Below are 12,134 nucleotides of genomic sequence, written 5' to 3'. Positions count from 1 at the left end.
AGTGTAAAAATTATTTTATGGGTACGGCGGGTACGGCCGCAATGGCTATTTCTGACATTATGAAAAGTTTGGTGGCCATTTTTGATATTTGCCCTTTTTTTTTTTTTTTTTTTGCTTGGGCCCGTGTTAAAACTTTAATCAGCAAGAACGCCGCACCTGACGTGGCGAAAGGCCAAGGTACCACCAGTAATTGTACATTTCGACTTTCATTGAATACGTTCAAAGCTATACAAGTTGTCCACTTATCGCCGTATGGTGCGTAAGGAAAGGCTTTCGCCATGGCATGTAGAGGCCCGATCGGCAAGTTGCAGACTTCCCGTGTAGAATATAGTAATAATAATAATTATCATTCAAATATTCGGTCATAAACGCATTTGAGTGCCCTTTCTATGCCTTGCCGACCGAAAATAAAACTGTGCGACACGGAAATGCAATTTGCTGCACAAAAAACAAAACCCCAGACAAAAACATAGCCATAATAAATAATCCCACGGGCCCCGAACCAAGTGCTGAAATAATGGGAACCAAAGACTCCGACTACATGCAAAACTAATCTATCACCGGTGCACAAAACATAACAACGATAAATAATCCAATTATAATCAATAATGAAGAACAGAAAAAATTTGGCGCAGATCACCGACGATCAGATCGTATGGATCTCCGCAATTCTTCTTGATCGGGGCTGGACGGCATGCTGGAGCGGCTATCACCAGTTGGATCCAGTAAATTCGAAATACTAGCTCGCGACGATGCCACATTTGAACGCAGCTCCGGCAGCGGCTGTTCTGCGAGTTGCCGGTCTAGAGCAGCGTATTGCAGTTGAGAAGCATTCCTCGAGCTCGCAGAGTCTGGGTACACTGATAAGGATGACACTGGTGGGCGCCGAGGGAAATAGTCTACGTAATATAGACCTGGCGACTCGGATGGGTGACCGTACTGGTGCCGAACTGACGACTGCGGCTTGGTATCGCGCGGCGAGGTAGGAGAAAAATGCACTGGCTGCGTTAGGACCGGCCGTGAAGGAAGTGACGACTGCGGAGGAGAAACACGAACACCTGGATCTGAAAACGTGCTCACAGGTGAGATGCTGTGTGCGCGACTTGGAGGGGAGTAATATCGTACGCCCTGCGCTTCGCTTCCAGGCCGACGAATGGTAGAGTGTCGGTAGTTGGTTGGATCAGTAGTAGAATACAGGCGCGGTTGAGGGTCGGACGGGATTCGGACTGGGGGCAGTAGCGCCTGTCCGGTGAATGACTGCCCGTGAAGTGACTGAGGCGTAGGTTCTTGACGACTAGACGAGATTTGCTGCATCGTTGGCAGTGCAACAGCGAGGTGTGGTGGTTGCGTCGGCGCAATAGTTGGCATCGGGTAGTGCTGCTGCTGATCATACCAATGCTCCGATGTCAAAGGGTATGTGTTCGACTGCGGGGTTTGATACATCGGCATGCTGCCTTCGCGCAGTATGCTTCTCTCGATTGTCGAATAATCAGCTGGTGGAATGCCGACAATCGCAGACACAGGTGTGAAGATGCACGGCTGGCCGAACTTGATGCAATTCGAACATCGAGGGTCGGCAGGGTTAGCATCAAACCCAGCACAGCGAATCTACGTCAACGTCAGAAATTTGACAAGGGTCCTCAGGGAACTCAAAAATTTACCTTCCGACGTCGGCAGTAGCGACAAGCGATTGCGCTGCGCTGACGGGGACCTCCGGAGCCAGATGCCGGCATGCCATGGCCCGGCGCACCGGAGCCACTTGAACCACCATCACCTCCGCGACCCTTTCTGGCCACCAACCGGGAGTGAGGCAAGGATGGCGACCGTGAGGACAGAGAAGTCATGCCGAAAGATAACGGCGGCGTCCAAAACTCAGTGATGACGTTCTTATTTTGCTGTCAGGACGATTAGATGAGTCGATGACAATTGTTTTTGTTGGGATCACATACATTCGTGTTAAGCAACATGCATATCCTGCCGCAACGGTCGAAGGAGTTAGTATATACTATGAGCGCAGGAAGAAGGACTCTGCACTGAAGTGAATCAGTAAATCGAAACGACGATGGAGCAATTTGAACAGACTAAGGCACAAAGCTTAGTCAAATGGAACTAGACCAAGAAACCGAGACAATCTAATAGTCGTTAGACGAAGAGACAGGGCAGGACTGGCGGAACCAAAAGGTCCGCCTCGACGCGAAACATTGAATATATTAGTCGGGCGGGGCAGGGACTGGGCGAAAATCTTTTTAAGTAACGGGGAAAGGCGACGAGCTGCGGGCGAGAATATTTTCTCGTGTGCCGCCCGCGAACTTGAAGTGTGAGTGATCTGTGAACGAGAACCAAGCAATGAAAAGCAAGCCATAGCAGAGCGACGGATCGCGAGCCGAGGACGAAGCGGCGGTGGCGGTTGGTACGGCACAGAGATGTATATAGCGGTAAACGCACGTACCCGAACACTTTCCGCATAAGGCACACGGCTACAGCCGCGCACGAGACATGCCAAGTTGCAAACCCTCGAACCCTGCCTAAGCCTCGGACTACAACTCTCAATTGCTCGCAAAACTTTTCACAGTTTACTGGCATCCTTAGTGGCGACGAGTGATGAGGCACCGCTCGGCAGGGGTGTAGACGAGGTACTAAGTCATGTCGTAAGTGGCAACACAAGACGGCAATCGGACATCTGCGACCGATTTAGTCCAACGACACAAGACCCTTGAACAGTTCAAGTACGCTAACCACCGTCACGATCACCACTACCAATCTGTCGTCATCCCTTCGCGCCCCGCGTCCCAGCCCACTCGCTTAGGCTCGACCGACGCTCCGGTCTCCGTTCTCCGGATTCCGAATTCGATAGAGTGCGTGTAAGGAATAGGCCAAATCAAAACAAATGTCCCTAGTCCCTGCTCCTTGCAAAGTGCGAATCAAATCCTGAACTGATAACGTACCTTTCAAATAATATGTATTCGCACTAGCCGGTGTAGCCGTATGCCTGTTCAGCTCTGGGCAGTTACACTCGTGCTGATCGTGACTATCGGCTCATACCGCTAGTCGGCGATCTGCCGGGGCGCGGTACTGACACGTCGCGGACAAGAGCATAAACACGAGAGGACAAGAAGCAGGTGAGAGGCTGGCTGCGAGCGTGTGCGCGAGGCGGGCAATCGCTTGTTTTAAGTATTACCAGGAACGGCTATCGCCAAACAAACCGCGTCATGGGCCCATGCACCTTCCCGCTACCCGTCTCCGCCGATAATATAATCCCTATCGATATCCCTCCTGCAGCCGCTAGCTCATCCCGGCGATGCCTATCCTGCACTGGTCATGGACACTGTACTGGAGTGGCCGACAGACATCTACAAGCTAGTGCATAACGCACGTATCACTACATTCGAAGCGATAGGCTCCGTTGGGGGACCTGCGCCCTGTCTCGGTCTATCGGTCTAATAAACATCCTCAGCTAAAGTAAGCTTTAAAAGGCACAGGGGCTCGCGTGTCGCTCGCTGCGCTCTTGTCATTTGTCATTTGATTTTTTAGGCTTGCTTGGGACATAAACCTGTCGAGAACTAAGCGGGGCATAGTACTTCCCCTTTGGGATGTCCACGTCTGACCCGGCGGGCAGTTAAGCAGCATATGATAGAAGTGAACCGCGAGCACTGTCAAACTGTCTTCTTATTTCTCAATAACACCATCGTTCTGCACTTGTACATTCTTATCTGATAGCTGTCTCGGGTAGCCAATCGATCTCAATCTGTATCATCACATCTATCGCGACGATGATCCCCAATGCTGACAACTCTGACAATAGTTAATATTCCACACCAGTAATTTGTAATTGTAATCCTCAGGACAGTTGTCTCGAATAGTCACATGAGCTCTTCGTTTTTGATTACCAATGTCCTGAAAAGATTCTGGCATGTCCAATGTTGAGGCTTTAAACACACATACATTATTCCGTGACTTTATTTCACTATATATCATATAATTATATATCTAGGCAGCAAAGCAACTGAATCGATGAAAACACTAAAAATGAGTTTTCACGTCGTTGCATTCCAAGACGTCAATTTTGCATGGAAGTCGTCCAAAGATGATGCGGTTCGTGTGAAAACAAACCATGGACATCTCAGATATCATATGCGCCAGCCAATTCGAAGGAGCATGATCGCTCCACAGTGCAGCAGCATCTCAAGCAGTTGCCGGAATCATTTCTAAAGCAAGCTCATCTGCCTTGCAGGCTGGTTTCTACATCTATAGGTTCAACCTCACGATTGATAGTGCGAGTTTTTGGGAGTTATGTATGCATCTTATATACTGGGCATTTTGTAGAGGTAGTGACTCAGGCCAGGTCGGACTCCCTTGAAGTCTATTGGGTACGGAAGGCCTGTGCCACAGAACTACGGAGCAACGGGCCATGAAACAGTGGTAAAAACGCCGCCGCAATGATTAGCTGAAGATCTCGCATCATATCAGTCAAAGCTTCCTATCAATAATGGTCAGGCCTCAGAGCACTGCATCGAGTCTCGTATCGTGTGTGTTGCGACTAATTGCGCATGCGGTGCGCACTTTTGGGACTTACCTTCCAATATCGTGTTGAAAGATAGATTCGGGCAATGAGTTGCTATAACTGCCAGGGAACGAGATTTGTATCCCACGACTTATCCAGAAAGGAAATCCATTACTATACCCGTGATTGTATTGGAAAGTTTCCATTTCTTTCTCAACATCGAAAAGTACTACTTTTTATTTGAACTGGTGTCCCAAACCTCAGCCACGTTGCTTTCACTTAACAACTTCATTTGGAACAACCATATCAAAAGATTCAATTCTATCGTCGGCTGTCTATACATCGCTGACTGATGCGTAGACTTGCCGGTCTTGACAACCAAGATAACGTGGTCTAGAGATACACGTTAAGTGTCCATCTCGTTGGAAACTGACCTCACCGCCTCGCGCGCGGCCGCTAGCCATAATACCTTCACCTGGGGCCGAATCTGGAACCCTTGCGTATCCGTGCAAGCCAGTTGGTTGGACTCTTCCGAGACCGTTGGTATCGTTAGCTCGGTTTGTTCGGCGTTCGAAGGAACTGGTATTTGTTTGGTGTACGAGCGTCGTGTAAACTAATTTCGGCAAATCCTTGAATATTTGTTACTATTCATATTAAATCGACATTATAACACAAGGAAGCAAAGCAATTGTGAAATAATTTGTGCGACAAGAGTTATCTCAACTTTCGCAGGGGCATCATTTACCCCAAAAGGAAACTCTGACCGCGTGTTTGTTGAATCTCCCAACGGGTCAGGCTTCAATAGGATGGTGGCCAAGGCAGCCGATAGTCCTCCTGAAGCTATCCTACTACAAGCAACGCTTCCGAAATGCCAGTGCGTTACAGGCTAGAAAGCCGATTTTTTCCACTGATAACGGATTTCGGGGGTTGAATTGAAACGAGTTCCGGAGCGAAGCCGTAAAATGAAACTATGGCAAGGAACCGTATTCGTATAAACTTTTGGGTCCCATTGCGATAACGTTCGTTGGGTGCCCGATAACGGTCATTGTTACTATGTCACTGCTGGTTTCTAGCTTATCGCCGCCTCTAGCACCGGGGAGTCATGGCGTAGCCAAGCTGTCTGGTCCCGGATTCGTTTGGCTATCCGGTAATTAATAACACATGCTCGCCAAACCACTTTGGAAAAATGGCCTCGTCGTCCACGTGAAGTTCTGCTATCGATAGCGGTAATCAGCTTGTAAGTGCCAGATTTCTGTCGTCCGGAATTTCGTGCGATACTCTTTAGTCTGTGTAAGCACAATTGGGCCCGCACACGGCGCTGTATTGCATCTGCTGGGATTGCAAGTGCCTAACTTGTGTTAACCGTCGCTGCATGTTATTGGGAACCCAAGCTGGTTTGCTTATCATTTTAACTAAATTGTTTTGTGTGCGATATGGTGTTCCGGACGAACATAATTACACAAAGATTAATTACATGTTCGGTCATCGCCAGATAATTATTCCATTCTATAAAATATAACTATGATTAATGCATTTTTATAGACAGCCTATCGCCTCAACAGCAGTCATTCTACCTCTCGCCCCCTCCCGCTCCCAGCTAGCTTCGTGTCAAAATCCGGGGCACAAAAGGGATACGCAAAATTCACAATGACGTACCCCAAACGCTTTAAGACTTTTATAATAAGTTATGAACTTTAAAACCTTAGTAGCAGGTGAATGCGAAGTGACAACGACCTAACCCACATCCACCAGTTAATAGGTGATTATGTGCTTGTCGCAAGGATAGTTGACAGCAGAGGGAGTATTTACACCGAACTTGGAAGCTTCCTTCTGGTAATCGCGTGTATTATGCTGCGGCTTCTTTATGTGAACATGTCGTGGTTAGGAATTGGCTGCAACGTTAATCTGAGACTACGACGTGCGCAGCGATTCGGAGTAAGAGATGCAACTAAATATCCGTAGGTAGACTGAACAGCCACGTAAACTCGAAAATGCGATCCATTGACAAGGTGACGCCAAAGTCCTGTATACGTTGCCTAGCATTAGTGAATCGAGAGGTATCGACCATGGACAGTTGTTGCAATCGCTCTCCTGCGATTCAAGCTAAAGTGGTATGACCTATTAGCCATCTTACCAGCTCATGGCTTCTGCAAACTGACGTTCAACCATTTTCCCGAATGAAAGATATCCTGTGTTGTGGGAACACTTCATTTAGCGGGAGTGGGACCTCAGAATGTTCGAAGTTGTCGGACGAGCGACTCCTTATTTTTTCATTGTTCGTAATTCGCACCTTGACTACGGTCGCTCGATTAATTTGACGTAGGAACTGCTATTAATTTCTGATTCTGTATGCATAATGCTAGCATGAAGTTCTACAGTACGGCGAAGCTTGCTTTAGATGTCCGCGCTGCCTACAGTTATTATCGACTTTTTTAGAATTACCAGTCCACAAGTGGGCTCGGTGCTATGTTTGTATGCATAGAAACAGAATCTATTCGAGAAATTAATTACATGCTCCCATAATAGGAATAAACGCAGAAAGCAAACAATATCTATAATCCTCCGCTGACGCCTTCCATGGCTTACTTCTGTCTCTTGTAGATTTTAGCGAGGAACGCACTAAGCACGTCCTTCTTGAAACCCCGGCTTTCGTCGACGCTATCAATGAGGGTTCTTATACGGCCGACGACGTCCTCTTCATATTTGAAGTAGTCGTTCTCGAGATCCAGCTCCTTGTAAACAGCTTTGACGTTAGCCTCACACGCGCTGTTCTTTTGACCGTAATTCTCCTGAGTACAAGTGTCAGCGCCTGACAAAACGCGACGTGGCAATAAAAAAGATACTCACATCCAGGATCTTGCGCTGTTCCGGATTAGCTTTCTTCAGGGCAGTATTAATCAGCCAGCTGCACTTGTTATCCAAAATGTCGGTTCCAATCTTTCCAATAAAAGCAGGATCGCCGTAGCAATCCAAATAGTCATCCTATCGAAATCAGCACTACTCAAACTTATCCATAACAAGAATCCGTGTGCACCTGGATCTGGAAATACTCTCCAAGAGGAATAAGGACGTCGTGGGCCTGCTTGAGATCCTCGGGCTTGCTGACGCCAGCCATGTACATGGCGAGCGCGACGGGGAGGTAAAAACTATAGTATGCTGTCTTGTAAATGACAATAAAGGAGTGCTTCGCAAGGGAGAATTTCGACAAGTCGACTTCATCCTCTGGCGCGGTGATGAGGTCGAGAAGTTGGCCCAGCTCCGTCTGGAACGTGACCTGCAATATTCAGATGATTAGGAGATGCTGTCGACCATGAAAATTGACATATTGGACGTACATCGTGGAAAAGTTCAACGAGATCAATATAATATGGCTCGCTGCGGAAGTACTTCTTTAGCAAAATGTAGATGGCGGTCTCCAGCATGAAGGCGTCATTGATGGCAATCATTCCAACCTTGGGCTATTCAAAATCGTTAGGCATTAAACCATGCTTTCAATTAACCTGTATCAGTAAAATATGGTAATTACCACCAAATACCAGCATGGCTGTCCACGTCTAGTCTTGGAGGCGTCCATGATGTCGTCAGAGACCAAAAAGAAGCCTTGGAGCTTTAACCCTTAAGTCAGATAGATTTCCCACTGTGCAATTGACTGAGCACTTCAAGCATACCAACTCAATACCCCATCCCAAAACCGCGGCTTTCTTGTACTCCTCGTCTGTCAATTCATTCTTGCCTGTCAAGATTTGGTAGGTGTCAATGACCGACAACCCACGGTTCAGCTTGCCGCCAACAGCGTTATAATACAGGTTCTAACATATATGGATTAGTCAATGCTCCAGTCGGTATATCAACGCTAGCTTGCGATACCTTTTTGAACCACTCGGTCGCCTCAGGGGAAATGTTATACTGCTTCAAGACAGCGAGTAGGTCTTCGACAAGGGGATCGAAGCTGTCGATGAACTTCTGTTTAACAGCAGCTTTGTCGGCCATCTTTAATTCTATTGAAGATATCACGGGAAATGGTGGTAGAATTGCCTCAGCAAGAAACACGATGTTTATATGTCCAACTTAACGGAGGACCGCTGGAGACGCTCCAGGGGTCACGGACTCGAGAGCAAACTTGGTGCGACACATTTTCCGAGCTCCACTCGGTAACATAACCGTCGAAGACTGCTGTTGTTATGCAGGTCAGGGCACTAATATGCTAGCGTGTGTGTAACTGTGACATGTAGTAGTATTTATGCTAATACTAGTGAGAAACAGGTTAGATTAAAGAAATAATAAACTCAATTTAACGTACGGAGAGTCTATTTCTACCTTCTGGGATTGTCTCTGACCTCGGAAGGCGGACGAACAATTGACTGTCATCCGCGCATTAATGATTAATATCCGGTAATTCTATACAAGGATTACACAGAGGGAACTAAATATAGTTCGAACTTTCCAGGGAGATCAATCTCGTGGCTAAGTCTCGACCATAGGCTTATTGCTCGGACCTACGAACAGATACTTGGCGGCGAAAAATATATAGCAATTACCCTTTCATTCATTACGCCTTGTAGTCGAGATGAGTGCGTGTCCAAAAACGCACGGCAGGGTTGAAAAAAGTCTCTACTGCGAACGGTTTGAGAACGTAAATCACAATTATCACTCACGGTGAAATGAGCCACAGTGAAGAATGTGGTTACTGGCCACAATAACAGACAAGTATTGCGCGTGTAATGTCGACGACTTGGTTGGAGACAAATATGGTCTGGTCAATGGACTGCCCAAAAAAGCGCCTTTCTAAATGGAAAATGAAAGAAATAGAGGATCAACATTTGCGGTCGGCACTTGCTGAGAATCAACAAGTAAAACTTCAACGCCAAAGTACGCCTAAAGAGTGCGGTATATTTCATTCGATGTCATTTTGTTCTAAATGGCAAGTTTACTATGAGTTCTTAATATGGGAATGGGATGACGTAGCAGGTTGCAGAGCCGCCAGGAACGTGAAAACGATCGAATCGTAAAACGGAAGGGCTTGTTGCTGTTTGCGCGTCGTGATCAACGAACAACACGCGTGTTGTTTTTTTGCATCAATCTTTGTGCCCTGCTCTAGCCTATACAACACAGCCAAAAGTGGGTTTACTAAGTTTCCTAGTCGGATAGATATTACGTCCATTTAACCACACGGATCACGCCGAGCTTCCTCTTATGTCTAGCCGACGGCCGTCACAGGCCTTTTCGACGCCAGTTCCAACTGGTCGCGCCAGCACGCTATCAAGACCTGAATCAAACTTGGGATCTGGGGTTGTTGCCTCGTCAGCCAGTCTTCCTGATGCTCCTGCTCTGACATCGGGCTACTCTGCTTCGCCAGTGCCGGCAGGCTCGTCTCACAATTCGTCCATCCTCTCGATCTCGCCTATAGCCAGAGTTCTCCAGATACCCGCAACTCCACAATCTGCGTCAGCAACCCCCCTCCCACCTACCACGAAAAATATGTATCCTTTCGGATTTGGTTCCGACATGGAGGCGACGTCGACGCCGGTGATCAACAGCAGTGGCACGGCATCTGGGCTGCATGATGCTGATGCTCCGCTAAGTCAGGCAGATCGCTTACGACTTTGGAGACACGACGCCCTGATGCAGCATCAATACCAGACAGCAGTGTTTATTGGAGATACCGTTTTGTCGATTACGGATGATCCGAATGACGCTTTCTGGCTAGCACAAGTTCATTACAATACTGGCCACTACGCACGTGCGCGGCAATTGTTGATGCGGCAGGAATTAGATAGAAGTGCAAGTTGTAGATATTTAGCTGCGCTCTGCTTGGTTGGTGTTCTATGTCGGCCTTGAAGTGGAAGGTATGTTAACAGTGCGAATAGACAAGGCTTTCAAAATGGGACGAAGCGCTGTTGGTAATAGGCGAGACAAATCCATTCCAAAATGATGGTGTGTATTCTGACCTGGACCGCACAAATTTGATCTGACACTTTATAGACGACTCCGATGCGACCTCAGATGGTGGTATAGCGCTAGAAGCGTCAATGTGTTTTCTTCGCGGTATAATATACTCCAATCAGAATAACTTCGAGAAGGCAAAAGATTGTTACAAAGAGGCCCTAACAGTTGATATCAAATGCTATGAAGCATTTGATGAACTAATTACGAATAGTCTAATGACACCCGTTGAAGGTATGTTATGCGTGGATACATAATGTTTGGTTCAGACTGGACTAATATTTTAGAATGGGAGTTTCTTAGTTCATTGCGATTCGACGGCAACGAAGATGGTGAACTTGTGAAGCTATTGTACACTACGAAACTAAATAAGGTAGGAATATTATTTTTCTCAATGTAGTATATGAACTAAACCTTTGCAGTACTACAACACCAACCGCTTCTTCGAAGCCGAGCAACAGCTGCAAACTAAATACAATCTTGAAGAAAACTCAGATTTAATACAGAGCAGAGCGGAACTGCTATTTGTACAGTGCCGGTTTAGGCAATGCTTGGAGTTGTGTGAAAAGTGAGCTTTTGTCAATCAGAGATTGCCTTATGACTTTGACCAACATACATAGGGTTCTCGATCGCGATCGATTTAAATTTTCGATAATACCTCTATATCTTGCATGTCTGCATGAGTTAGAGAAGAAGAACAAGCTTTTCCTGATAGCGCACGAGATGGCAGAAAACCATCCTGAAGAACCAGTGACTTGGCTGACCGTCGGTGTCTATTATTTGTCGATACATAAAATTGCCGAAGCTCGGAGATTCTTTAGTAAGGCCTCCATGATGAATCCTCATTTTGGCGCCGCGTGGATTGGATTTGCGCATACATTTGCTGTGGAGGGCGAGCACGAGCAGGCTGTCTCCGCATATTCCACCGCTGCGCGTTTATTCCAGGGGTATGATTCTATTTCAATGAATATTTTGCTCGTGGTATTAGGATTGCTAATTGGCGTTAGGACTCATTTACCTTCCCTGTTTCTCGGAATGCAGCATTTGCAATTGCACAATTTCACATTGGCGGAAGAATATCTAGACGCGTCATACAACATTTGCAAGACAGATCCACTGCTACTAAATGAAATGGGTGTTGTGCTGTACCATAAGAATCAACTGAATCAGGCGCTGGAATTCTTTTTCAGGGCATTGAAAGTTGCCGATGAATTGGACAGTGACACAAAGGCATGGGTACCTATTAAGATCAATTTAGGGCATGCGTTCCGGCAATTACGACGCTGGCCGGAGGCTTTGGAGCATTTCGAAGAGGTGCTCCGAGTGTCGAAACATGAGCCAGAAGTGTACTCTGCAATTGGGCTGGTGAACCTCCAACTCGGGCGAACAGAGCAGGCTGTCATAAATTTCCAAGAGGTAAGCATTTCAGTGTTCAACGTCATTCGTGTCTAACTTTGAGACACAGGCTCTCAGTTTAGCACCAAACGATCCTGTCTCGTGGGATCTGCTGAAGCGGGCCCTTGAAGAGAACGCCAATTCTATGATATCAAAGAATGATGGTTAGTAATTGTAGATAATGCCAACTGTATACTTTAACTGGATTCGTTGATCGGTCGCATATCCTAGGTTTCATGCATATCCAGGACTTCATGTATATTTTGTAGCTTAACGTTAGTTATGAATATTTGAT

General features: G+C 46.8%; 3 protein-coding genes across 3 annotated transcripts; 1 reads left to right on the top strand and 2 right to left on the bottom strand.

The window, feature by feature from the left end:
* Positions 1–636: 636 nt before the first annotated feature.
* On the bottom strand, positions 637–1,844 carry V1513DRAFT_433805 (uncharacterized protein; the record flags this gene model as incomplete). The annotated part of the gene is made up of 2 exons (XM_066896452.1): positions 637–1,608; positions 1,662–1,844. The coding sequence occupies 2 exons, from the start codon at positions 1,842–1,844 to the stop codon at positions 637–639; spliced, it is 1,155 nt and encodes a 384-aa protein (XP_066751199.1).
* Positions 1,845–7,083: 5,239 nt separating this feature from the next.
* On the bottom strand, positions 7,084–8,491 carry V1513DRAFT_433804 (isoprenoid synthase domain-containing protein; the record flags this gene model as incomplete). Its single annotated transcript, XM_066896451.1, has 7 exons — positions 7,084–7,290; positions 7,349–7,483; positions 7,536–7,775; positions 7,837–7,959; positions 8,028–8,108; positions 8,170–8,310; positions 8,369–8,491. The coding sequence occupies 7 exons, from the start codon at positions 8,489–8,491 to the stop codon at positions 7,084–7,086; spliced, it is 1,050 nt and encodes a 349-aa protein (XP_066751198.1).
* A 1,111-nt stretch (positions 8,492–9,602) lies between these two features.
* V1513DRAFT_241482 (uncharacterized protein) lies at positions 9,603–12,125 on the top strand. Its single transcript, XM_066894446.1, has 8 exons — positions 9,603–10,315; positions 10,369–10,435; positions 10,484–10,678; positions 10,732–10,817; positions 10,867–11,012; positions 11,065–11,391; positions 11,452–11,860; positions 11,910–12,125. The coding sequence occupies exons 1-8, from the start codon at positions 9,695–9,697 to the stop codon at positions 12,006–12,008; spliced, it is 1,950 nt and encodes a 649-aa protein (XP_066751197.1). The 5' UTR covers positions 9,603–9,694; the 3' UTR covers positions 12,009–12,125.
* Positions 12,126–12,134: the final 9 nt, after the last annotated feature.

This window comes from Lipomyces chichibuensis (genome assembly GCF_038497645.1).
Source record: "Lipomyces chichibuensis strain CBS 12929 unplaced genomic scaffold V1513scaffold_47, whole genome shotgun sequence".
Taxonomy (NCBI): Eukaryota; Fungi; Ascomycota; class Lipomycetes; order Lipomycetales; family Lipomycetaceae; genus Lipomyces; species Lipomyces chichibuensis.
The sequence above is the reverse complement of the archived record's forward strand: the minus strand, read 5'-3'. Positions and strand labels throughout refer to the sequence as shown.